This window comes from Triturus cristatus, chromosome 6 (assembly GCF_964204655.1).
Source record: "Triturus cristatus chromosome 6, aTriCri1.1, whole genome shotgun sequence".
Lineage (NCBI taxonomy): Eukaryota > Metazoa > Chordata > Amphibia > Caudata > Salamandridae > Triturus > Triturus cristatus.
Genome location: NC_140589.1, coordinates 786,484,215 through 786,509,969, shown reverse-complemented (window position 1 = coordinate 786,509,969; position 25,755 = coordinate 786,484,215). Strand labels below are relative to the sequence as shown.

At 47.8% G+C, this 25,755-nt stretch overlaps 1 protein-coding gene across 6 annotated transcripts in view; it reads right to left on the bottom strand.

Annotated features, from left to right (window-relative positions):
* AK9 (adenylate kinase 9) overlaps positions 1-25,755 on the bottom strand; it is a 1,219,082-nt gene that overhangs the window by 186,561 nt on the left and 1,006,766 nt on the right. For all 6 annotated transcript variants that reach the window (XM_085611347.1, XM_085611348.1, XM_085611351.1 and 3 more), the window contains one exon: positions 18,363-18,509. In XM_085611347.1, coding sequence (XP_085467473.1) covers positions 18,363-18,509 — 147 coding nt within the window. The remainder of the gene's footprint in view (positions 1-18,362; positions 18,510-25,755) is intronic.

Below are 25,755 nucleotides of genomic sequence, written 5' to 3'. Positions count from 1 at the left end.
AGAGTGGAAACACTCACGCGTAATGCGTAAAAGTCACTAGCAACAGTACAGTTTAGAAATAGATAGATTTAGGACACTTCCGGAGTAGCTAGGAAGTCGAGACTTGAAACTTAGACACTAGGATAGTCACTATCCTGATGAGCACCGGAGTACCCAAGTTACCTAGCCCACAGGCTGCGGGTGCATAGGGGTGAAGTTTCGTCGCCGACTCCTATGGATGCCTGAAGAAAGATGCTGACAGGCAGTCAGTGAAGAGTGTCCGGTGGATCCCAAGGTTGGGATCAAGAAGAGAGGAGACCTGCAAGCAGAAGGGACAGAGTCAAGGTCACTAGCCAGTGACCACGTGGAACCAGGAAGGAACCAGGCGATGTCGTGAAGAATGCAGGTGAAGGTGAAGCTTGTCGCTGCAGCCAGGAGGACCAGGAAGCGTCGAGGACGACCAGGACCAGGAGGCGAGCTGTCCCACGAAGGCTCTTGCTGTCGGCGGCGTCGAAGTTGGACTAGGACTCACCAAGCCTTGGCAAGCGGAACCCACGAAGAACGGAGGACTTGCTTCTGGTGCAGACCAGGAAGGTCTGGGGTGCTTCTTCGTTGCAGAGAAGCGGGAGCCAGTCTGGAGGAGCCAAACCAGCGCAGAAGATTTCAGGGTGCGTCGTCACAGAGGCCACTAGCCAGCGGGCAAGCAACCGGACAGACGCGGCAAGCAGGAAAATGCTGAAGGGCCCCACGCAGGACTCGTGGAGTGGGGGGCTGATCTTCGGTGCAGATGGTGCTTGGGGTTGGGGCTTCTCAATCCCCAGTGCACAACTTCGAGGGTACCTCAGAAGCTGCGCTTTAAGTTACTAGCCACTTTTCCCAGGTAGCCGGTCCCACGTCGCTCGTCGCCTCCACGGATCTCAGCTCTGCTGTAGATGTGGATCAGGGTCGGAGAAGTCTGGAAGTCAAGGCTCTGGTCGGGCTCTGCAGTCGGTTCCTCGTAGAACGTTCGCAAAGCAAAGGGTAGTCTCTTGATGGTGCCTGTTTGCACAGGGTAGCCACTCCTTGGCCACAAGGGAGATTCTTCAGTCTTCTTCTTTCGTCGAATGTCGAAGGTCCAGAGTTTCTGTTCAAGTTTGCAGGTTCAGGATAATCTAAAGTCTTGAGGCCCAACTCCCACTCTTAAACTAATCTGGGGGGCTGGGATACCTGCTAGGTCACGCCTTATGGGTGGGACCTGGGAGGGGGTGGTTACACCCACTTCCCTTTGTCCAGTTTCGCGCCAGAGCTGGGACTGGAGTGCCCCAGCGCCGGTTTGAACTGGACTATGCAAGGAACACCTTGTGTGCCCCAGGCATGTCTCATTCCTTTCAGCCCACCCTGCCCCAATACACTAAAGGCTGTCTGGGGAGGTGCTAGCACCTCCCCAAGCAGGAAACCTATTGTCCAGGCCTCCCTGGCTGGGATCACTCCCAGCAGCAGGAGGTCAGACTCGTGTCTGTGGCAGCAGCATCCATTTTGTGATGCTGAGGCTTTGGTCAGAGGCTAACAGTGAAGTATGATTTTAACATGTCTTTCCCTCTAGAAGGGGGGAATAATATCCTCATGTCCAGAAATAGCATGGGGTTATTATTCCACAGTGTTAGACACCTTACACGACATGTTTCGATAAAGCCAAACCATAGTTACCATAACCGTCTAAGATTATAAGGCACTTTAAGAGTATATGGTAGGCTATATCATAGAACAGCTATAAGGACATGGTTCCGAAAGCTGCAGACAGGCTCAGCTCATGCTAGAGCACCATCTCACATGTTACCAAGCACTCTGCCTCCAGGATTGTTAAGGCCTGCCATAGGAGTGACTGATAGGTACACATGTGTCTATATGTAAGTTAGGTATAGGAATACTACACCTAAGCAAGGGGTGATTACACGACCTTTCCCCAGCTGAGTGATCAGCCAGTTGTGTCAAAATGGAAGGCCAGGCCAGGGGTGGCATAATACATGCTGCAGCCCCTGGTAGGCCTAGGGTACACCTATGCCCTGGGTACCTAGGGTACACTGTACAGGGGCCAATAAGGTGATCCTATCCAAATGGGTTATGCACCTAAAGTACATAGTATTAATTTAGAGAGAGAACAGCAGGGCTGTGGGTCTGATTAGCAGGCCCACAGCCACATCTAAGTCGTAAACCAGTAAAGCAAAAGCAAAAAGTGGGGGTGAACGTAGAAAGCAGACCCTACTCTCCTACAACCTCTATCGCACCTTTTGGAAGCAAAGCCAGTGCCTCCTTCTGCAGAAGAAGCAGATGGTCCTCTGTGCAAAAACCTTGGCAAGGAGGGTAAGGGGGAGGAAACTCCCGAAAGGGAAGGGCGTACCCAGTCTCCACGAGGTTTAAAACCCAAAGGTCGGTCGTGACAGATTTCCAACCTCGCAGAAAGTGGGACAACCGACCCCCCACAGGTCTCACATGATCTAGGATGGGGGATCTAGGGTTTCTTCCCTGAAGCTTCATTGGGTGCAGAGGAGGAAGAAGATGAAGATGGGTTGTGGCCAGAACCTCTCCGTCCCCTTTGCCTTCCTCTATACGACCTATAGAGGGGATTCTGCTGCTGCTGTTGCTGCTGCTGCTGAGGTTGCCAGAAGGAACGAAATGAGGATCTCCCCAAGCCTCTGAATTTCCTAAGACCAAATCCCTTAGCAGGAGTCTGTAATCCTAAAGATTTCGCCGTTACCCTGCTATCTTTAAATCTTTGCAAGGCGGAATCAGCCTTCTCGCCAAAAAGTTTCTCTCCATCAAAAGGCAAGTCTACCAAAGTGGCTTGAACATCAGAAGAGAAGCCGGAAGAACGAAGCCACACTTGCCTCCTAGTGGCTATCGAAGATCCCATTATCCTTGCCACAGAATCAGCCGTGTCAAGCCCGACTGAATTACCTGCCTTGCAGCAGCCTGAGTGTCAGTGACCACCTCCATAAAAGAAGCTTTATCTCCTTCTGGCACCTTAGGGGCTAATGATTTCATAGAGTCCATAAGAGCATGAACGTAGCGCCCTAGGAAGCAGGTGGCATTAGTGGATTTAAGCGCCATGCTCCCTGAAGAAAAGGACTTCTTAGCTGCCTGATCAGCCTTTTTAGACTCCCTGTCTGCAGGAGTCTGAGGGAAAGCTCCTGAAGCATGCTTCGAGCACCCACAGGTCTCACATGATCTAGGATGGGGGATCTAGGGCTGCTTCCCTGAAGCTTCATTGGGAGCAGAGGAGGCAGAAGGTGAAGATGGGTTGCGGCCAGAACCTCTTCGTCCTCTTTGTCTTCCTCTATACGACCTATAGAGGGGATTCTGCTGCTGCTGTTTCTACTGCTGCTGAGGCTGCTGGAAGGAGCGAAATGAAGATCTGCCAAAGCCTCTGAATTTCTTAAGCCCAAATCCTTTAGCCGGAGTCTGCAACCCTAAAGATTTCGCCGTCACCCTGCTCTCTTTAAATCTTTGCAAGGCGGAATCAGCCTTTTCGCCAAAAAGCTTTTGTCCGTCAAAAGGCAAATCAACCAAGATGGCCTGAACATCCGTAGAAAAGCCAGAAGAACGAAGCCACGCTTGCCTCCTAGTGGCTATCGACGATCCCATAATCCTTGCCACAGAATCAGCCGTATCAAGCCCCGACTGAATTACCTGCCTTGCAGCAGCCTGAGTGTCAGTGACCACCTCCATAAAAGAAGCTTTATCTCCTTCTGGCAGCTTAGGGGCTAATGATTTCATAGAGTCCATAAGAGCATGAACGTAGCGCCCTAGCAAGCAGGTGGCATTAGTGGATTTAAGCGCCATAGAAAAGGACTTCTTAGCTGCCTGATCAGCCTTTTTAGACTCCCTGTCCGCAGGAGTCTGAGGGAAACCTCCTGAAGCAAGAAGGGTGGGAAGATAGAAAACTTGGATCCCCAGGAGCCACCCTATATCTCCTTTCCACCTGTCTGGAGACTGCCGGCGAAGAGAGTGGCTTACGCCAGACATCCATAACTGGCTCCAAAATAGCCTCATTAAAAGGCAACAAGGGTTCACTGGTCGAAGCTGGCGAATGCAGTACCTCAGTCAGAAGGTTTGGTTAATACTCAGCAGAGGGCAACTGCAAGTCCAGCAACTCTGCGGCCTTCTTTATTACTAAATGATAAGGAGCCAGTTCCTGCGGTGGAGAGGATCAAGTAGAAGAATGCTCCCTCTCCGGAGTTGTATCAAGACCACTAGCCGCTTGAATCCCTTCAAAGTCGTCGGAAGATGTATCCACCTCACCTTCTTCCACCTCCTCCCTATAGCGCTCCTCTTCCACGACTCTCTGATCCACTCTCCTTGAGCGGATCCGAGAAACCGGCGCCGGCGGCGCAATACGCGGAGTCGGTGGAACCGAACGTGGAGTCGGCGGTGTCGGAGTCGGCCGCGCCGGAGTCGGAGGCGCCGGACGCGGAGCCGAGGGCGTCGGCAACGGCGTCGAGGAGGGCTCCGAAGAAGGCCGATCCAATCGAAGTCGAGACGGATCCCCAGATGGCACCGGAAACTGCCACGAAGGAGCCATCGGCAAAAAGGGCATAAATGGGGCCTGAGCATAATGCTGCGGCACTCCCGAGGTGTATGCCATAGGACCCACGGGACCAGAAAGTGCGCCGGATGGGAAGGCAGCCCGTTGAAAAATCCCATACATAGCATTTAGAAAATGCGTCGAATCCACACCCGAGTCGGGAACTGTGGATAAGGGATTGATCCCGAATCCGGCTGATGAGTACCTGGAACCGGAGCCGAAAAGTCCTCGACAGGAGCCACAGGATCAGCCGGCTCTGGAGAAGGCTCCTTTTCCTGTTCTTCCTCAACCTCAGAAGCAGAAGACTCCACTGGCGCCGGTGACTGCGCCAGTGACTGCGCCCGAGACTGCGCCGGAGACTGCGCCGGGGACCGCGCCGGAGTCCGCTTCGGCGAAGGTGATCTCTCTGGAGACTTCCTAGGAGATGGAGAAGGAGACACATCCTTACTTCGACTTCGAGGCGAAGTCGATCTCGAAGCCTTGCTCATCGAAGACCGGCGCCGAGAGCTATGCTTCCTTTTCTTGTGGTGTTTCTACGACTTCGAAGAATGCGAAGTCGACGACTCCGGCCTCGATCTCTCCTTCTTCCTACCTCTCTTCTCCTTCTTTGCCTTGGCCATTAAGAGCTTCGCCTTCCTCTCATTCAAGGCCTTGGGGTTCATCCTTCTGCAACTGGAACAGTCATCCACGTCGTGGTCAGAAGAAAGGCACCACAAACAATCTTCATGGAGGTCTGTCATCCACATGTGGCCCCCACATTCCCTACAAGGTTTGAAACCTGACTTTCTAGTCGAAGACATGGCGAATTCACCAACAGTAACCCACTACGAGACTACAAAGTAGCAGGAGAGTGCTGGAAAACCGTTGCGCGTCGACGGCGCGGAAAAAAGGGAACTGACGTCATCACGCCGACGTGGATCTCTTATGGCTCCGGTGACGTCATACGGAGTCGCGAGTGGAGCCGATGCATTATGACGACCACGTCGGCGTAGAGAGCTGGGGAAAAAAGTTCAGTGGAATGCTGGCGCAGGGGATATTCACAAGGTGAGGAATCCACTGGCAGATGTATCCATCAGAAATGAAAGGTACTGGATATTACGCTTTGGGAAACTAGGCTTTTATGTATGTACTCGCAACACAGAATATTAATAGTTATTCATGATAGCCAGGGTATATAAGGCCAAAAGGATAGAAGGACAAAACAGAGCTTTCCTGGTGTCCTCAGACATTATTGCTTCTATAGGGTGCATAAGGCGATTCTTTAAATGATCTTAATTGGTTAACCTTGGGGGGGCACTATACATAACAACACTACGATAGAAAATAAGACTCAAATTCAGTTTGCCTGCATGCACAACACATGCTTGACCAAACCCTAAGTAGAGATAACCCAACAGTTGGATACTTATCTCAGGGAAGCATAAATGATGACCAACAACTCAAAATTATCTCATGGAATGTTGCTGGGTTAAGGTCCAAATTCAATGACCCGGAATTGTGCAAGATGGTGGGCAGCAGCCACATTTGCATGTTTCAAGAAACCTGGGCAACCAAGCAAATCCATAGGGCGTGGTTCACCACATTTAATGTTGAAGCCAGACCATCACCCACAGGTACGCCAGCTGGAGGCTTGTTAATCTGGATTAGGACTAGCTTGTATTGCAAAATAAATAGGTTAGAAATAGGCTCACAGGACATAGTGGGAATAGATTTGGCCCCCTTAAAGGGAATTTGAATATAAGACTAATTAATTTATATAACCGTTTTAAAAGTCAACATAAGGCCTCTGACACAATAGCAACGCTATCCAGTTTACTGGATAGCTCAAGACAGAGTTCTATCTTATAGTGGCTGGTAATTTTAATACAACATACAAACCCATGGATTTTGTCCGGGAAAAAGTGCAGGAGGAAGAGCTAGCTAAAGGAAATAAAAGATTATAGATAGCGCCCATTAAAAGATGCACAAAAGTTGGCCAACAAGTCCTGTGCTTTACACTTATTTATAGGGTGCATGCTTGTAATGGGTGGAAACTGTCAGATCTTTAAGCTAATTTTACCTTTAAAAGGGAAAGGCCAAGAGTAGGATTGATTTTATCATGATGGACTTATACTTTTGGCCTAATGTTTATGATATGGTTGTTTTAAACTGCCTGGATAGTGACCACAAAGCACTGGTCCTGAGGTTGGCCAGTATCCCAATAATATCCTCCCAGACTAACCCAGTGTCAGATCCTGTTGTTACTACCAATAATAACAGGAGAATTAAATGGCCCCAGGTAGCAGCTGACGAGAAGTCACTTTCTGGCATGTATACAGAGGTGCCTCAAACTCTTATTGCTTTGGGAAATTATAACCTAAATGATGGACGCATCATAGTTAGCTTCTCTCTTTTATTAAATAAATTAAAGTGCCATTTTAACAGACAATGTAAAACAAATATAAATAGGCGTAAAGTTGTGCCTTGGTACAATGAGGAATGTAGACAAGATAGAATAGAGCTAAGTGCGGCTGTAAAGAAGGGAATTAGGAAGGATATAACAGAGAGAAGAAGAATCTACGAGAAGATGCAGGATGAGGCAAAAAGGAACTGGGAGGTAGAGAACTGGCACACCCTAGAAAAGGCTTCCAGACTGAAGGATTGCCAATTATTTGGCACTTACTCTCAAAGGGGTAACACACTTGGTTAAAGAAGAGGAATTATACATACAGTCCCATGTCTGGGAAGATCAGTTTCGGAATCTATATTCTGGAAAGGACAGGGAGTCTGAGTCTGAGAATGTACTGGTTGGGAGGGATTGCCCCTTGGAGCAAGTAGTAGGGGAAATTGTCAGTTTCACCTTAGAAGAAACTGTGATTGCAAATAGCACACTTCAGTCTGGGAAAGCACCGGGGCTGGATAGAATACCGGGAGATTTATATGGCATTGAGCTTAACATAGTTGTCCCATTACTCCACTTAGTCTTCAATGCCGTAACATGGGGAGGGGACATCCCTGAGACCTGGAAGGGTGCAGAAATAATCCCCATATTCAAGAAAGGGGACAAAGGGGATCCCTCAAATTATAGGCCTATTAGCCTCATAGATGTTACACAGAAAGTGTTTAGTAAAATGATCTTGGTACATACTCTCCCATCTACAGGCTGGCTTTAGGGCTCATACAAACACTCAGGTGTTCCGCTTCCTTATGCTTATTTGGAAGTAAGTTAGGATCAAGAAGGGACACCTGTACGTTGTGTTTGTTGATCTTAAATCAGCATTCAACTCTATTAATCGTACCAAGCTATGCGCTGCTCTTAGGGATCTTGGGCTACCTAGTGGCTTGCTTCAACTTTTGGTCTGATTGCACCAAGGTAATTATGGTTAAGTGAGGTGGAACCCTGGTGGAGACCTAACCAACAATATAATAGTCTCAAAAGGGGTGTGACAGGGCTGTGTTTTGGCCACATCCCCGTTTACCCTCTATATGAATGGGCTTATAATTTTTTATATGATTGTGGAGGTAATGCTCCTAAACCTGCTGGCAAACTTATTCCATCTCTTTTATTTGCAGATGATACACTACTTATTTTGAATACCCCAATGGGCATTCAGAATGTTTTAAATAGGTTTGCTTCAGCCTGTGAGGACCGAGGCCTTGAAATTAAATGTTCCAAAACGAAGTTCATGGCTTTTAATCCTCATAAATCTTTCAAGGGGAAATTGAGGCTGGGTTAAAATTATTTAGGCCAGGTCAAGGAAACTCCACAGAGAGTCAAAGATCACTAGACTATATTGCCACTGAATCAGAAACCCAAGATCAGACTCTCAATGAATCCAACAAAAGCACAATCGGAAAAGTGGCTTTGTTTGGAAATAATTTGTGAGCTGGATTTGCAAAGAGCGGCTTAACACCTGGTAGGGTATCCAGGCGTTGGAGCAGGTGCATAGGTGTGGGTTTGCGACCTTGGGTAGTTACTGCAGGTGTGTAGGTGGTGGGAGTCGGCCACAGGTAGTTAGTTGAGAAGCAAGGTCTTCAGCTTCTTGCAGAATTGAAGAAGCGAGGAGGAGGCATAATGTGTAGAGGGAGGTCATTTCAAATCACTGCTTCTTTTTACCAAGCTTATTACCAAAATGATCACGGTTAATATTATATCACTTCAGGAGACACTATTTAATGTGCCTGGGATAGCAATTTAGATGCCAGCAAAGACAAACAATGGCATATGTCATAGTTACCAAGAGCTATTATATGCAATTGCAGTGTTCTTTGATGAGGAGCTGAAAGAGAGTACTGTACTGCTGCTTGTTTCATACATGCTTCTAAAAAGCATACAGACAAAGCATACATTGGCACTGGACGTAGGTGTGCGGGGTTCAGGGTGCTACAGCCAGTGCTTAATTTGAGCCGGAGCTTTCCGGTGCTGAGCACCAGCACTTCATTGGTTTCCAGTGCTCGGCACCGGCACCTATTTGTCAACACCACACTTAGGGCAGTCTGCCACAAGGTGGCGCTGCTCATGTAATTTAGAGATGAGCAGTACAACAGTTGTTTAGGAAAACAATATACATTAAAAAAAAAAGACTAATACCTGCCTCCCCAGCCATTCCTTTAGCTTTGGGGACTTGGAATAATCTGAACTGGCGCATTTACATGCAAGAGAGATAGTTAGTAGTTGTTTTGGAAGCGATGACAGGGACGAAGGGTGGTGCAAGCTGCAGTGGCCTCCTGGTTACAGCCCTGGCACTTAATATTTTACAAACTAAGCACTGGCTACAGCACCCCCAAAATAACTATAGTGGCGTTCAGAAGGTGAATGAGCATAATGATGCTTTTAAATTTTGTTCTCATCTTGTCACATTTCTTGTGCATTTAAACACAGAGGTCAAATGTCAGGCTATGTCTTCTGACAAATTACTGCTGATTCTTTGAACATGGAGATTGGTGTTTACTTTTCTTTCTCCGACTGCAAAGAGAGAGGATCTTTTAAAGTGAACTATGTGACATTCTTGCTGGTGTGAAAGTAAAGGCATTAGATGTCATTTTTAGGTCTCGCCTGATCCAGCGCATGCACTGGTCTGGCCGAGACATTTAGTGTACGGGTTTTCAAAGTGCTGCCTGTGGCCTAAAGAACAAGTTACTTACCTTCGGTAACGCTTTTTCTGGTGGATACAGTATCTGCCTGTGGATTCCTCACCTTGTGAATATCCCCTGCGCCAGCATTCCACGGAACTTTTCTTCCCCAGCATTCCACGTCGACGTGGGCGACGTCACAATACACCGGCTCCGCACGCGACTCCGATCGACGTCACCGGAGCCATAAGAAGCCCACGTCGGCGTGATGACGTCAGTTCCACCCATTTTTTCCCCGTGCCTTCGAGGCGAACAGGTGGACTAACGACAGACTCAAAGTATACACAGTATACAATACACCAACACATATGCATAGCATACAAAGGAAAAGAATGCTAAATAAACAAGCATTTCCTACAATTACACAACAAAGCATAAAAACATTACCACAAGACCTATTTCATGGTATACAAAGGTGGACAACGGGGAGGCGGGTGGGTCGGTGAGGAATCCACAGGCAGATACTGTATCCACCAGAAAAAGCGTTACCGAAGGTAAGTAACTTGTTCTTCTGATGGATACATCTGCCAGTGGATTCCTCACCTTGTGAATAGATTCCCACAGCAGTCCCACTCCCGGAGGAGGGTGTCCACCTTCTTATACCAGAAAATCTTGCAAAACAGAGCGCGCGAAATGGCCCTCCCTCCTCATCTCAGAATCCAAGCAATAATGCTTTGCGAAAGTATGGAGGGAGGCCCAAGTCGCGGCCTTACAAATATCTGCCACAGGAACACCCCGGGCCAGAGCAGATGTCGAAGACTTAGCTCTAGTAGAGTGAGCACGAATACCCTCAGGAGGAGTCTTACCAGCCAGGGCGTAGCAGATCTTGATGGTCAGTATAATCCATCTTGACAGCGTGCGCTTGTGCACCGCTTTACCTTTAGAACGACCAACGTAGCCAATAAAAAGCTGGTCATCAATACGAAAGTCCTTGGTCCTGTCCAGATAAAAACTCATAGCCCTCTTTGGGTCAAGGCGATGGAGTCTTTCCTCTTCTTTGGAAGGATGAGGGGGTGGATAGAAAACAGGGAGGGTAATAGACTGCCCCAAATGGAAAGGAGTAACAACTTTTGGCAGGAAAGCAGCCCTGGTCCTGAGAACCATCCCTTTCAGCATGTAAGGTAAGAAAAGGAGGCTTGGAACTAAGAGCTTGAAGCTCACTCACCCTCCTTGCCGAGGTTATGGCTACAAGAAAAACCACCTTAAAAGATAACAGCCTCAAAGGACAAGTATGAAGAGGCTCAAAAGGGGACCCCATTAAAAAGGTTAAAACAAGATTAAGGTCCCACTGAGGCATTACAAATGGAGTAGGAGGAAACATGTTTGTAAGGCCCTTGATGAACCTCAGAACAACCGGAGATTTAAATAGCGAAGGTTGATCTGGGAGGCACAGAAATGCCGATAAGGCCGAAAGGTAGCCCTTGACCGTGGCCACAGCAAAACCCTGCCGAGCCAAGGAAAGAGCAAACTGGAGCACATTGGACAGACGGGCCTTTAAAGGATCAATGGATCTCTCTCCACACCACTTTACAAATTTAGACCACCTGTAGGAGTAAATGGACTTGGTGGAGTGTCGCCTGGCCGATAAAATAACGTCCACCACATCAGGCGGGAGAGAGAAAGAACTCAGGTTGCCCCGTTCAATCTCCAGGCATGAAGGTGTAAGCTCTGGAGGTGGGGGTGTAGAACCTGCCCCTCCGACTGCGAGAGGAGGTCTGCCCTCAGAGGGAGACGGAGCGGAGGGCACGAGGAGAGGTGGAGAAGATCTGTGTACCACACCCTTCTTGGCCAATCCGGGGCGACCAATATGACTTGGGCCCGGTCTTGGCGAATCTTCCTCAGAACCCGAGGAATCAAGGGTATAGGAGGAAACGCGTAAAGGAGTCGCAAGCTCCAACTCAACTGAAACGCGTCCCCCAACGCCCCCTGCATCGGATACTGGAGACTGCAGAATGACGGGCAGTGCGCATTCTCGAAAGTGGCAAACAGATCCACCCGAGGTGTCCCCCACGTCCGAAAGACGTGACGAACCACCTCCGGATGGAGCCTCCACTCGTGGTCGGCGGAGAACTGCCGACTGAGACTGTCCGCACGCACGTTCAGAACCCCGGCCAGATGATTTGCCATCAGACAAATCTGATGGTCCTGAGCCCAGGACCACAGACGCAGGGCCTCTCTGCAGAGACAAAGAGACCCTACTCCTCCCTGTTTGTTTATATACCACATTGCTGTCGTGTTGTCCGTCAGGACTTGAACAGACCGACCGCGAAGGGAAGGGAAGAAGGCCTTGAGTGCCAAACGAATCGCCCGCAATTCCAGAAGGTTGATATGAAGCAACCTTTCCTCTGGAGACCAAAGTCCTTTGATCTCCAGATCCCCCAGATGCGCACCCCACCCTAAAGTGGATGCATCCGTTATCACCGTGGCCACCGATGGAGGTAGATGGAAGGGCTTTCCTTGAGACAGATTGCCCTCCACGCTCCACCAAGACAGATCCGCCGCAGCTTCTCCGGAGATCTTGATCGACTCCCCGAGATCCCCGTTGTGCTGATACCACTGCCTGCGGAGACACCACTGGAGCGCCCTCATGTGCCAGCGTGCATGGTTGACCAACAGAATGCAGGAAGCGAACAGACCGAGCAGGCGAAGGACCTTCAGAACTGGAACAACCGCTCCATTGTGGAAGAAAGGGACCATCTCCTGAATGTCGAGAATCCTTTGAGGAGGAGGGAATGCCCGACACACAGTAGTGTCCAGTACTGCCCCTATAAACAGGTTGCATTGTGAGGGCACCAGGTGAGATTTGGGCACATTGATCGAAAAACCCAAGTCGAACAACAGCCGAGTTGTCACCTGCAGATGGCACTGCACCATCTCTGGGGACTCTGCCTTCAGAAGCCAGTCGTCCAGGTAAGGGAAAACCGGGACACCTGACCTCCTGAGATGAGCAGCCACCACCGCCATCACCTTGGTGAAGACTCGAGGTGCGGTAGTAAGACCAAACGGGAGGACCGCAAATTGGTAGTGTTGCGACCCAACCGTAAACCGGAGATACTTCCTGTGCGACTTCAGGATTGGGACATGGAAGTACGCGTCCTGCAAGTCGAGCGACACCATCCAGTCTCCTTGCTGCAACGCTTGAAGAACCTGTGCAAGGGTCAGCATCTTGAACTTCTCCTGTTTCAGGTAAAAGTTCAAGATCCTGAGGTCCAGAATTGGACGCAATCTGCCGTCCTTTTTGGGAATCAGAAAATACCGGGAGTAGCATCCCTGACCCCTTTCCTGCTCCGGAACCACCTCTATTGCACCCTTCTGAAACAAGGCTAGAACTTCTTTCTGCAGGAGAAGCAGGTGGTCCTCCGAGCAATAACCTTGGCAAGGAGGGTAAGGGGGAGGAAACTCCCGAAAGGGAAGGGCGTACCCAGTCTCTACGAGGTTCAAAACCCAAAGGTCGGTCGTAACAGATTTCCAACCCCGCAGAAAGTAGGACACCCGACCCCCTACAGGTCTTACATGATCCGGGATGGGGGATCTAGGGCTGCTTCCCTGAGGCCTCATTGGGAGCAGAGGAGGAAGAAGAGGGGTTGCGTCCAGAACCTCTCCGACCCCTTTGTCTCCCTCTATAGGACTTATAGAGGGGATTCTGCTGCTGCTGCTGCTGAGGCTGCCGGTAAGAGCGAAAAGACGATCGCCCAAAGCCCCTAAATTTCCGAAAGGACGAACCCTTTGGTGGCACTTGCAGACCCAAAGATTTTGCAGTCAATCGGCTGTCCTTAAAACGCTGAAGGGCAGAGTCCGCCTTCTCCCCAAACAGCTTCTGACCATCAAATGGAAGATCGACCAGAGTAGCCTGAACATCCGCCGAGAAACCAGAGTTACGGAGCCAAGCCTGCCTTCTTACTGCAACAGACGACCCCATGATCCTTGCCACGGAGTCCGCAGTATCCAATCCTGACTGGATAACTTGCCTGGCAGCCGCCTGAGTGTCAGCTACAACCTCCATGAAGGATGACTTATCCCCTTCAGGCAACTTTGGGGCCAAGGACTTAATGGAATCCATAAGAGCATGCACGTAACGCCCCAGCAGGCATGTAGCATTAGTGGACTTCAACGCCATGCTTCCTGTTGAAAAGGTCTTTTTGGCCGCCTGATCAGCTTTTTTGGATTCCCTGTCAGCTGGAGACTGAGGGAAGGCACGGGAAGCATGCTTGGAGCAAGAAGCCTGCACAACCAAACTGTCCGGGGACGGATGAGAAGATAAAAAGTCAGGGTCCCCTGGAGCAACCTTGTACCTCCTTGCCACCTGCCTACACACTGCAGGAGAAGAAAGGGTCTTCTTCCATACCTCTAAAACCGGCTCCAATATGGCCTCATTGAAAGGTAGCAACGGCTCCGATGTCGCAGTTGGAGAATGTAACACCTCTGTGAGTAGGTTGGACTTATACTCCACAGAAGGCAGCTGCAAATCCAGAAGCTCTGCTGCTTTCTTTATCACCACGTGATAGGGAGCCAACTCATGAGGAGGAGAAGACCTGGCAGATGCGTGTTCCCACTCTGGGGTCGTATCCAGCCCACTGGCATCCTCAATGCCCTCGAACTCGTCCGAAGAAGAATCAACCTCGCCTTCTTCCACCTCACGAAATCTTCTCTCCTCCAACACCCTCTGGGCTTCCCTCCTCGACCGGATTCAGGGAACCGACGTCGGCGACGCCGTACGCGGCGTCGGAGGAACCAGAGGAACCGGCGTCGACGGCGCCAGACACGGCGCAGATGGAGTCAGCCTCGACGTCGATGGAGTCTGCTTCAGCGTCGATGGAGTCGGCTTCGGCGTCGATGGAGCCAGTCTCGGCGTCGAAGGAGGCCCCGAAGCCTGCCGAACCTTCCGAGGTCGACTCGAATCCACAGGCGGCGCCGGAAACTGCCAAGAAGGCGCCATCGGCATAAAGGGCATAAAGGGGGCCTGAGCATACTGCTGTGGCACCCCCATTGTAAAGGCCATCGGACCCACGGGACCAGCTGGTGCTCCGGATGGGTAGGCCGCCCTATTAAAAATGCCATACATAGCATTCAAGAAATTAGCCGAATCCGTACCTGGGGCCGGGAACTGAGGCAAAGGAACCTCTTGTGGGGCCTCCGGCACCGGCTCCGCAATATCCTCCACTGGAGCCTCCGAACCTTCAGGTACTGGAACCGACTCTTCCTGCTCCTCATGCATAGAAGCATCCGACTCCACACGAACCGGAGTCGACGTCTTAGATGGAGCCGAAGACCTCGTCGGAGACTGAGTCGGAGTCTGCTTTCCCGAAGGAGAACCTTCCAGCGACTTTGAAGGAGAAGGAGAAGGAGACAAACCTCTGCTCCGACGTCGATGAGACGACGCCGACCTCGACCTCGACTTCGATTTCTTGGACTTCGAGGATCGACGTCGAGAGTGTTTACTCTTCTTATGGTGTTTCTTCGACCTCGACGACTTCGAAGTCGATGACTCCCTCTTCGATCTCTCCTTCTTCCTCCCTCTTTTCTCTTCACCAACCTTCTTCATAAAGAGTTTGGTCTTCCTTTCCTTGAGTGCCTTCGGGTTCATGCTCCTACAGCATCCGCACTCCTCCATATCATGCTCCGAGGAAAGGCACCATAAACAATTCTGGTGTGGATCCGTCATCGACATCAGGCCTCCACACTCCCTACAGGGCTTAAAGCCCGACTTCCTAGTCGAAGACATTGTCGAAGAAAAGAGAGATACACGACCAAACTACAAAGTAGCACTGGAGAAAAATCGTTGCGCGTCGAAGGCGCGGAAAAAAGGGAACTGACGTCATCACGCCGACGTGGGCTTCTTATGGCTCCGGTGACGTCGATCGGAGTCGCGTGCGGAGCCGGTGTATTGTGACGTCGCCCACGTCGACGTGGAATGCTGGGGAAGAAAAGTTCAGTGGAATGCTGGCGCAGGGGATATTCACAAGGTGAGGAATCCACTGGCAGATGTATCCATCAGAAGCTTGCGTGCACATGAGCGTGCACGCGCGCAGCCGCCATGTGTCTTTCCTCCGCCACGCTTGATCGCGATCAGTTTCGCGGGCCGCGAATTTCATGTCTCGGTCTAACATTTTCTCTTTCTCTGCACTGCTCTTTTATTATCTCTCTGTTTTGCTTTATCTTTTCCTCTTACTCTGTTTCAATATAGCATTTCTTTTTTATTTGTACTTTCTATAATTTCCTGATTCTGTTTCACTTGTATTCTCCCTTTCTCCACCTCTCTCTATCATTCCTTCCAAGGCCCTGATTACCAGTGGCCTGGTTAATTGCGTCTCGCTCAATCATTCCCTCTTATTGTGTCTTTCTTCCGTTCCATCTTTGGTTTTCATTCTGTTTCACTCGAGCCTTCCCTCTTTGCTGGTTTCACTTTCATTCGCTCTTTCTCGTTCTATCATCCCCCCTCCGCTTTGCTCTTTCATTCCCTCTTTCTGCGTCTTGTTCTGTCGCTTCCTCTTCCTCTCTCGCTCTTTAAGCCCTCTCCTACTGCCTTCTTGTTTCCTTTCCCTCTCCCTGCCTCTCTTCCAGCCTGTCCTCTCTGCCCCCACAGTGCTCACCAGGCAAGGCTGCTGCAGCCTAGTCTCCTGCAGCCAGGATCTGCCCAGGGCCTCTCTGGGGGGAGATGTTAAGAGATAATCAGACAGCTAGGACCACAGGCAGGCCTCAGCCTGCTGCAGAGAAGGGTCAGCTAATTAAGGCTTCATAAACGGCTGCAGCCTCTAAGCCACGGTTATAGCCAGAGGGGCGCCCTCGCAGGCTCCACCAGGCGCTTCTGTGTGTGTGTGTGGGGGGGTGGGGTGCTATGCGCGGGTCCCTTAGGGAATGGTATTTATCAAGACTCTGTGAAGCCATCCGACAAACCCAATTTCTCTTTGCTCTGTTGAAGGCCAGACTAGTACATGTTTCACCTGTTAGCAATCTCCGTTTGCCAGCATTGATTTCTGTTCTGGTTAGAGCGGTAGCTCGTACATCATCATTCATTATGTTGTCAATATGCGTAGCTTGGGCGATAGATGGCGACGCGCCAACAGAATTTGGTTTTGAACTTGCTGACCTGTTGACTTCCTCTATCACGCATGTATGAATTGCTGAGTTCTACCTTTTGTGTTACGAGAAGGATATGAACCTTGATGCACTTACGTCATCAATTCGAGTTTTCCTATTATACAGTTTCTGCAGAAACAAAATAGTTTTTTTCACCTGAATGAATGTGCGTAAAACCTGCATCCTTAGTTTTTACATTTTTCCAGGAGCTCATAAAGACCATAAAAGAGTACATAACACATAACATAGTGCTTGAATAAATCTTAGCCCCAGGTATTGACTCAGGGCGTATTCAGTTCATCGTTCTTTTGCCCACCATGCCACCTCAGACAAGAACCAGACACATGCAAATCAGTCACGATTCTGCTTCACTAGGTTCAGTGCAGTTTGAACTGTCAGACAAGGCTCTCTCTGAAAGGGATTACAAGCAATCTAAGACTGGTTGCAGCGTATGTGGGCCTTTTCAGTCGGGTGCAGCCTAATAAAATCCAAAAAAGAAACAAAAGGGCTGTGATTGTTGAGTTGCTTCAGAAGAAGCAATGAGTTGCTTATATCCTTGATTCTTAAACACATTCTTTATGAACAAGCATTAGCATAGCCAATAGGTCTCACTTTCGGGACCTTATAAATATTTAGTTATGCAGCACAATATCCTTGGTGCATCTACATCAACTGTTGCATGGCTAAACACTTATAAGGTCCGAAAAGCGAGACCTATTGGCTATGCCAATGCTTGTTTTCTAATTGTTTGCTAACACACAACAACATTTAAATATTTGTAAATGAACTGTACAATTATTTCAAAATATATCGGAATATGTCAGCAATTAGAAAAGCGCAAATGAAGTGCTTCTTATACTTCTGAAGTGAAACAAAGATTTTAAGAGGTTCAAAACAAAGACTCTTTACTTTGTAGTGCGTAAATGACAAATATTTGTGAAAACACTATTTGCAAACATCATCATTCGTGCACTATATAGTTTTATCAGTAAAACTGTATATGTGTGCAAAAGCAATGGCCAATAAAAAATAGAACTTGCTGTCTGTAAATGACAGTATGCAAGAACACCAAGCTTTAGAAGTATATTTGTGACAGTATGATCCAGGATGTAACACCAGCTTTATACCACACCCTTACCACTCCCCTGCCGCATGGGCTTGGCTCATTTGCTACAATTTTTCTTTGTGTGATGCTTGGAGTTTTCACAATCCCTGTGAGGTCAGTGATGTAACATTGATGGCAGCACCTTCACTGTGAAAATTGGTCCAGCACCACTTAAATCGTAAGATGAAATGGTGTTTGTACCAGTATAAGCACCACAAGGGAAACAAGTTAGGGTTAGGCACAGATCAAATGGGACAAAATAGAAGCCTGAGTTGTTGCTATATATTGTTTTTTTCATATACTTTATCAGTGGTAGGAGTCAATTTACAAAAAGAAGTGGGCGAGGGAAACCAGGGCCGTGTTAGTGTTAAGAGAAAGGGTTTAAGTTCAGAAACCTGAAAAGCACATTTGTTCTTTACCAGTGTTGATTAATTTGCATAAACTTCTTATTAAAAATGATACTATTCAATTTAGCAGTCACATGTATGTATGGTTGTTTAGTTGCATGTCTGTAATGTGCATAACTACCTGTCAGAGTTCTTCTTATCCAGTAGCCCTCTTTTTAACACCTCCTTCGTGTTTATTTTAAGTTCTATGATTTTCACTGGTATAATGCTCTGTGCTTCTAAAATATCTACTTGTTTTTTCGTGACAGGATATCCATCAAGAACAGCTCTGCAATAGAAGTAAACACAACAGGTAAATTCAACATTTATTCAACAAGCATTGAAAATGAAATAGGTCTCGCAATTGCTTGAGTTAGAGCTATTGGCGTTGTAAATGGCAATGTCTTTTACCCATGTGTTATGAAGTGTACGTATGTGGTGTGTAGTGGAATTATGTGGTTTGGATTGGAATTGTTATTTGTAGAATTATGTGGCGTGGAAATGTGTGGAGTGGATTTGTGGAGTGGAATTGTGTGGTATGGTGTGTAGTGAAAGGTGAATAGTAATTATGCGTCATTAGGTATCACTTAGTACACACACACATACACACAAAGCAGCAGAAAGTATATTAACTCATTGACCTATTGTTTGGCAGGTGTTATATTGTCTTGAAGCCGTTCGGTTTATTGAAGGGGTCTGTTGGCTGCACAACAGGACTGGTCTAGTCAAAAGATTAACTGTTCAAAAAGTCTAACATGGAAAAAATGAAATTATTAGAGCAGTTTTCAATATTACACCAGACGATAAAGCTGGCCCAATGGAGGCAGCAAAGCAATGCATAGCTGTTCAATGAAGCCCTTAAGTGGTTAAGGTAAGTACCTGGGCCTCATTTACAAGGAATTAACGCAGCGCGGTGCCACAAGCCATTTGGCTGCGCCACGCTGCGTTAATTCCGAAGCACAGGAATGCATCTTATCTACAACAATATGACGGATCCCTTTGCTCTCCCCTAAGCTGGCGCACAATTTTCTGGCATGCGCCACACTGAGGGGAATGATTGTTTATGTGCAGGAAGGTGTCCCTTCTTGCACATAAACAATCTGAAATGGTGTTTTGAAACTTCTATGTGTGCTGCTTAATGCAGCACACATAGCAGTTGTAATTCGTCATTTTTTTCAATGATTGTTTATGTGCAGGAAGGGACACCTTGAACTACGACCTCTGGTGTGGGCGTACCCTTTGCTGTGACACCTTTCTGCACATAAACAATCACAAGAGGTGATTTCCTCCTTCTATGTGTGTTGCAGAATGCAGCACGCTTAGAAAGAGGAAAAAAGTGCCTCCCTACGTCTCCCCTGGGGAGGCGTAGCTTTCAGACACATTACCACGTTTACGATTTCTCGTAAATCTGGAAATGTGACAGAACCCGTAGGTGTTGCGTGGGAACACCCACAGCAACATCCATGGCACGCCCCTTTCAAGCAAAGTTTTGCGTATAAAGGGGCCATATTTACAAGGACACGTACAGCCAAGGAGGGTGTCTTTACCTGTCCTTGTAAATATGGGGCAGGAGATTGCGCTGCTGGTGCGTCACAAAAAGTGACGCACCGGTGGCGCAAATGGCTTGTAAATAAGCCCCCCTGTCGCGAGGCCACGTAAGGAATCTTGGAAAAAGCAATGCATAGCTATTTTATAAAATACTACTAGTGTGGTCATGTGTTCTTCACTACAGAAATACGACTAAACTTAAGTAGTGTACTGCTGCATTAAAGGAACTCTAGATTATTATTTGATTTACAAATGGTAAACAGAACTATAGGAAAGCTGCACACAAACTGGGTACATCATTTTGAGTCATGAGTTCACCATATATCAGATTGCATATCAGATATACTAGTGTATAATATGGTACACAAACATACACCTCTGGTGGTTACAGTTTCTTGCATCAAGTTATCAAAGGAGAAGAAGCAGGTACTGTTGTTTGAGGGGATTCCCTGACCTGCCAATCTGAACCACCATGCAGCTTTGGTCACTGGTTGTAACCTATAGGAATGTATGAATGTTTAATGAAATTCCAGCATGCTGCCTTAAAGCACTAAATTGCGCAGGATGAATAAATCAAGCTAGGGCATGAAGGGCCATAACTGACAGGCAGGTTTGTCACAATGTCTTTTCACTGGTGAACACTGGTGCCAGTTCTTGGCTAAACAGCAAGTAAGTAGCACCTCCACTCTTGTGAAGACGGCAGACTCAGTGCCACAGGACAGCCACCTGATTTCAATCCCAAGCCCTTCGAGTAATGTAGAGCTATTGAAAATGCTTTTTTAGCCTCACTCTGGTTTGACTGGTTCTAAAAGCGGTTCTGCGGGAGCTAGCAATTCGTAAACAAAATCACAACAAGCTTTTATATAAGCTCGGAGAGTTTGGCGGTGGGAGAGAGAGATGATGGGGGCGAGTTGGACTATGACCTCTGGTTGTGGGTGTACACTTTGCTACAACTGTACAAAGATGATATGGTCATTTGAAGAAGTAGGGCAAGAACAGCCAGCAGGCCAATGCGCGTGGTGTCGCCAAGTAGTAGGACCCCTTTGTGTCGCCTTCAGCTGGAAGTGCTTCTTCCTCACCCTGGACAGGGATATCTAAGAGCGAGAAACCGAGCACAGCAATCAGGTTTACAAGCAGAGTTCCACACAGTATGGGCTTGCACAACACTCACTTTGGCTGTTGCTGAAATTGGCCTTGTTATTCCAGGCTTCACCCCAAAAAAATTGCTAAATGTACAAGTTACTTACCTTAGGTAACGTAGTAAAAGTTACTTACCTTCGGTAGTGCTATATCTAGTAGAGACACAGTCTAGCCGCAGATTCCTTAACTTTTGAATTCTCTCCAGGTGCCAGCCTAGACGCCGGGGAATGGTGTCATACAGCTCCGCGGTGACTTCATCTCCGAACACGACATCGGTGGAGCCATATAAGTCCCTTCCGGAGGGCAGACTTCACTTTCTTCTGTGAAAACTCCAGCGCCAGAACACGGAGCCCCTACAGAAACTGGCTGTCCAAACAGTGTGCCCAAAAACAAAATCTTTTAAAACACAAATTACAAACAACATGAAATGGTACGCCAATACCACCCAAAGGGTTTATGGTAAAACCCCCTTGTTAATTAATGATGCTTAGGCTAAGTGAAACCCTGCACCCTGAAGCAGAACCATCCTTAAAAAGAAGAACACCCTCCACTCTACAGGCCACTCACCAATTGAAGTGAGAGGCATGACAATACCAATACAAGACCCATGAACAACAATAAATATTTGTAGAGTCACCATTTCCTGAGAGGATATAACCCTTTGTCTCATTCTCCCTGTGTAGAGCAGGGAGAATGGGCAGGGCGTTAAGGAATCTGTGGCCAGATTGTGTCTCTACCAGATATTACGTTACCAAAGGTAAGTAACTTGTACATCTGAGGGACATCTAGCCGCAGATTCCTTAACTTTTGAATTAAATACCATAGCTATACCCACAGGAGGAGGGTCTGCAAACTAATCCTCTGGCAGTTCACAAAGAGAACCAACCGATCAAAATCAACAATTGACTACATGTACATAGGAACAATAGGAAAAGAGCCTGACTCTTGATGGTACCTATGATCACTATCGCAGAATATGTAAATATTAAACCACTGTATTGGCTCGAAAAAATCGAGCTCTGAGGGAAAAGGCGGAAAAGACCCAGAAATAACCATCTGAGAGTTATCAGATACTATCGTCTATCCTCCAAAGGGAAATATCTATCTTCCAAAGGGAAAGAGATGTTGTGGACCAAAAGGGCCAAGCACAAGCAAAGGCCTTGTATTCCGTATTCTTCATATCAATCAAGAAATATCAGAGAAGAACCGAAAAAAGTTTGTCACAGCAGGCTGAAAAACGGCCACAGATAAGCTTCTCTGGATCTGCGTTGCAGCACGGAAAAGAAAAAAAACTGACGTCCACCCGCCGGAGGGGACTTATATGACTGAAAAAATTTCCAGATCCAGACTGGCGCCTAGGGAGAATTCAAAAGTTAAGGAATCTGCGGCTAGATGTCTCTATCAGATAGACTGGTTACATGGTAGTAATATACATGACTGTATAGTATGATAATGAGAGAGCACATGCTTAATAACTGTGTTTCTGAGAAACTGCACCAATGCCTGTTGGACTCTGAACTGACTTCACCCCAAGAATTTGGAAAGAAGGCAGACAAATGGATTTGCACCAGGGTGGGCAATAAGTCTCATAGTGGGGGTGACTAGAAAAAGAAATATAAATCTAAACCCATGAGAACGATGGGAAGAAGCCTAAAGAAAACAAAAAAGAGTCTTCTACAGGTCCACAAAAATATTCCTCTGGGGGTGGGTCACAAGCCTCTTCCACTAGTAACAAACCTCTGTGGTGCTTCATTTGTAAGCAAAAAGACCATGGGACAAATGGCCCAATTTGTCCTAGGACAGGCACCAAGACTGCTACTACTCCCCGTAGTGCCCCTAGCAATAGCCCTAGTAGCAGTAAATCACCACAGGGTGTAGCTGGGTTCACCTTGGGGACAACAGTGAGCTGTGGCCTAGTCAGAGAAGTCACTGAGGCTGCCCTGGTATCAGAGGGTGTCATTGATCTTGCCACTTTGGCTGCCTGGCCTCAAAGTATAAGGAAATACAGGCATTATCCCCTCATAAATGGTGTGGTAGCAATAGCTTACAGAGATACATGTGCCAGTGTCACAATGGTGACTGAAAAACTGGTGTCACCTGAGAATTACTTGAGCACACTTACCAAGCAACCAATGCAGGCAATATCACTAATAGCCACCTCATGGCAGTGATCAATTTCAGCTGGGGGAGGGTTACTGGCCCTAAAAAGGTTGTGGTATCCTCTAATATTCCTGTAGAGTGTCTTATGGGCAATGATTTGGAAATGTTAGCATGGGCTGAAGTTGAGTTGAGGGCTCATGTAGCCAGACTTGGAATATCTGAAAATAAATGTGTTTGCAATGACGGGAACACAGGCCAAGAAGCAGGAAGATCAAGGAGCAGTGGAGCCTGCAATAATGGCCCACAGTGCTACCAACAAGAGAGGTAAAAACGGTACAAAGTTATCCTTCCCACCAGATTCATGTGAGGATCAGTGTTCTAAGGAAGATGATATTGCCCCTGTTGAGGGAACTGCCTCAGAGGAACTTAGTCCTGACCTGGCAGAGCTGCTGGGAGCAGGGGGCCCCTCCAGGGAGGAATTGAGCCTGGATCAGAAATCCTGTGCTTCTCTTGAGAGCCTTAGACAGCAAGATGCTGCAGAGCAAGGGGATGTCAATGGGACCCACAAAGTCTATTGGGTGAATGAACACCTTTATTCTGAGGCTAAGGACCCCAAGCTGGTGCCACCAGGAGGTTGATTGTTCCTCAGAGGTTTAGGGAGTTCCTCTTGACCCCTGCACATGACATACCCCTTGCAGGGCATCTTGAGCAATGCAAGACTTGGAACAGGCTTGTCCCACGCTTTCACTATCCCCATATGTCCGAAGATACAAAGGAGTTTTGTCGCTCCTGTGTCACCTCTCAAGCCAGTGGTAAGACAGGTGGCGCTAAAAAGGCCCCTTTAATCCCATTACCAGTGGTTGGAGTCCCGTTTGAAAGGGTAGGGATTACCATTGTTGGTCCCCTAGACCCTCAAACTGCATCTGGGTACAGTGAAATCCTGATGATGGTGGACCATGCCACCAGATACCCAGAAGCTTTTCCCCTTAGGTCCACTACAGCTCCTGCAGTGGCCAAGGCCCTCCTGGGAATATTTACCAGAGTGGAATGTCCTAAGGCGGTGTTGTCAGACAGAGATGCAAACTTAATGTCTGGCAACTTGACAGCCATGTGGAAAGAATGTGGAGTAAATTACAAATTTACCACACCTTACCATCCACAATGCAATGGGTTGGTTGAAAGGTTCAACACAACCCTGAAAGGTATGACTATGGGACTATATGACAAGCTCAGGAGGGGATGGCATGTCCTATTACCTTGCCTTCTTTTTGCGTACAGAGAGGTTCCACAGAAGGGAGTCAGGTACAGTACCTTTGAACCGCTGTTTGGATATCCAGTTAGGGGTCCAGTTGCTCTAGGGAAGGAGGTATGTGGGAAGCCTCTCAAACCTCCCAAGCAAGAAATTGTGAATTATGAACTAAGCCTGCGTTCATGCATGGCTGAGTAAATGAAGAAGGTCAGCATAAGCCTGGAGGCCAGAAAGCAACTTCAAAGAAGTTGTGGCATGACCAAAAGGCTGTTCTGACTGTTTACCAGCCAGGGCAACAATATGGGTCCTGGAGCCTGTGGCCCCAAGGGCACTACAAGACAAATGGAGTTGCCCCATACTATCTTAGTGAAGAAAGGTAAGGTAACCTATCTATTGAACCTAGGTACTCATAGAATCCCCCACAGGATGCTTCATGTGAACCATCTAAAACCTTATTACGACAGGACTGACATGTGCTTGCTCATGGCTCCTGAGGAGGGACAGGAGAAAGAGAGTGACCCTCTCACTGATCTCTCCTCACACAACCCTCTTGATGGGTCAGTTGTTGGAGTGGTATTTGCAGACAGCCTCACTGACTAGCAACAAGCTGACTGCAGACAGGTTCTCAGTTCGTTCCCTGGACTCTTTACTCTTACACCCAGTCAGACTACCTGGTGTGCACATGAGGTGGACAAAGGTGACAATCTGCCTGAGAAGATTACAATCTACAGGCAGCCTGACCATGTCAGGGATTGATTCAGGACAGAGGTCCAAAAGATGTTGGAGTTATGGGCCATTGAGCCTTCAGATAGCCCTTGGGCTAGTCCAGAAGTCTTTGTGACAAAACCTCTTTCGCAGGGCGGAAAGAGAGTGATGAGGTTTTGTACAGACTACAGTGACCTCAATGCAGTCACTAAGACCAATGCCCGTCCAATCCCCAGGGCAGATGAATTTATATTTATTCTGTCTTCTGACAAGTATCTCAGCACCTTTGACCTGACTGCAGGTTATTGGCCGTTCAGACTCACAGAAGCTGCAAAACCTAAGACATCATTTCAACCCCTTGAGGGCACGTCCAGTTTACTGTAATGCCCTTTGGTTTGAAAAATGCACCTTCCACATTTCAGGGGATGGTGAATAAAGTTCTGTCAGGTATGGAAGATTTAGTGCAGCAGGGTTCTCCAAGTTTTTCTGAAATAAGAGCTACTTATGTTCAGTATAAATCCTCCTGTGCTACTAATATTATTAGAGATGGAATGATAGCCACATAACACAAGATTACATTCATTAGTGGCCACCATATTCAAAATTACCAGCTGTGATCCCCTCAGTCCATCAGGCAGGATAGTCGGCAATGATGTGAAAACGCTTTGCCAGTGTGGAATGCCTTTGCATGTGTGAAATAAAAAAGCCAATCCTGCAATTCACCTAGTTAATATTAACAATAGGTTCCCCCCAATACCATTTTTTTAATCACTCAAATATCCGCTTCAAATGT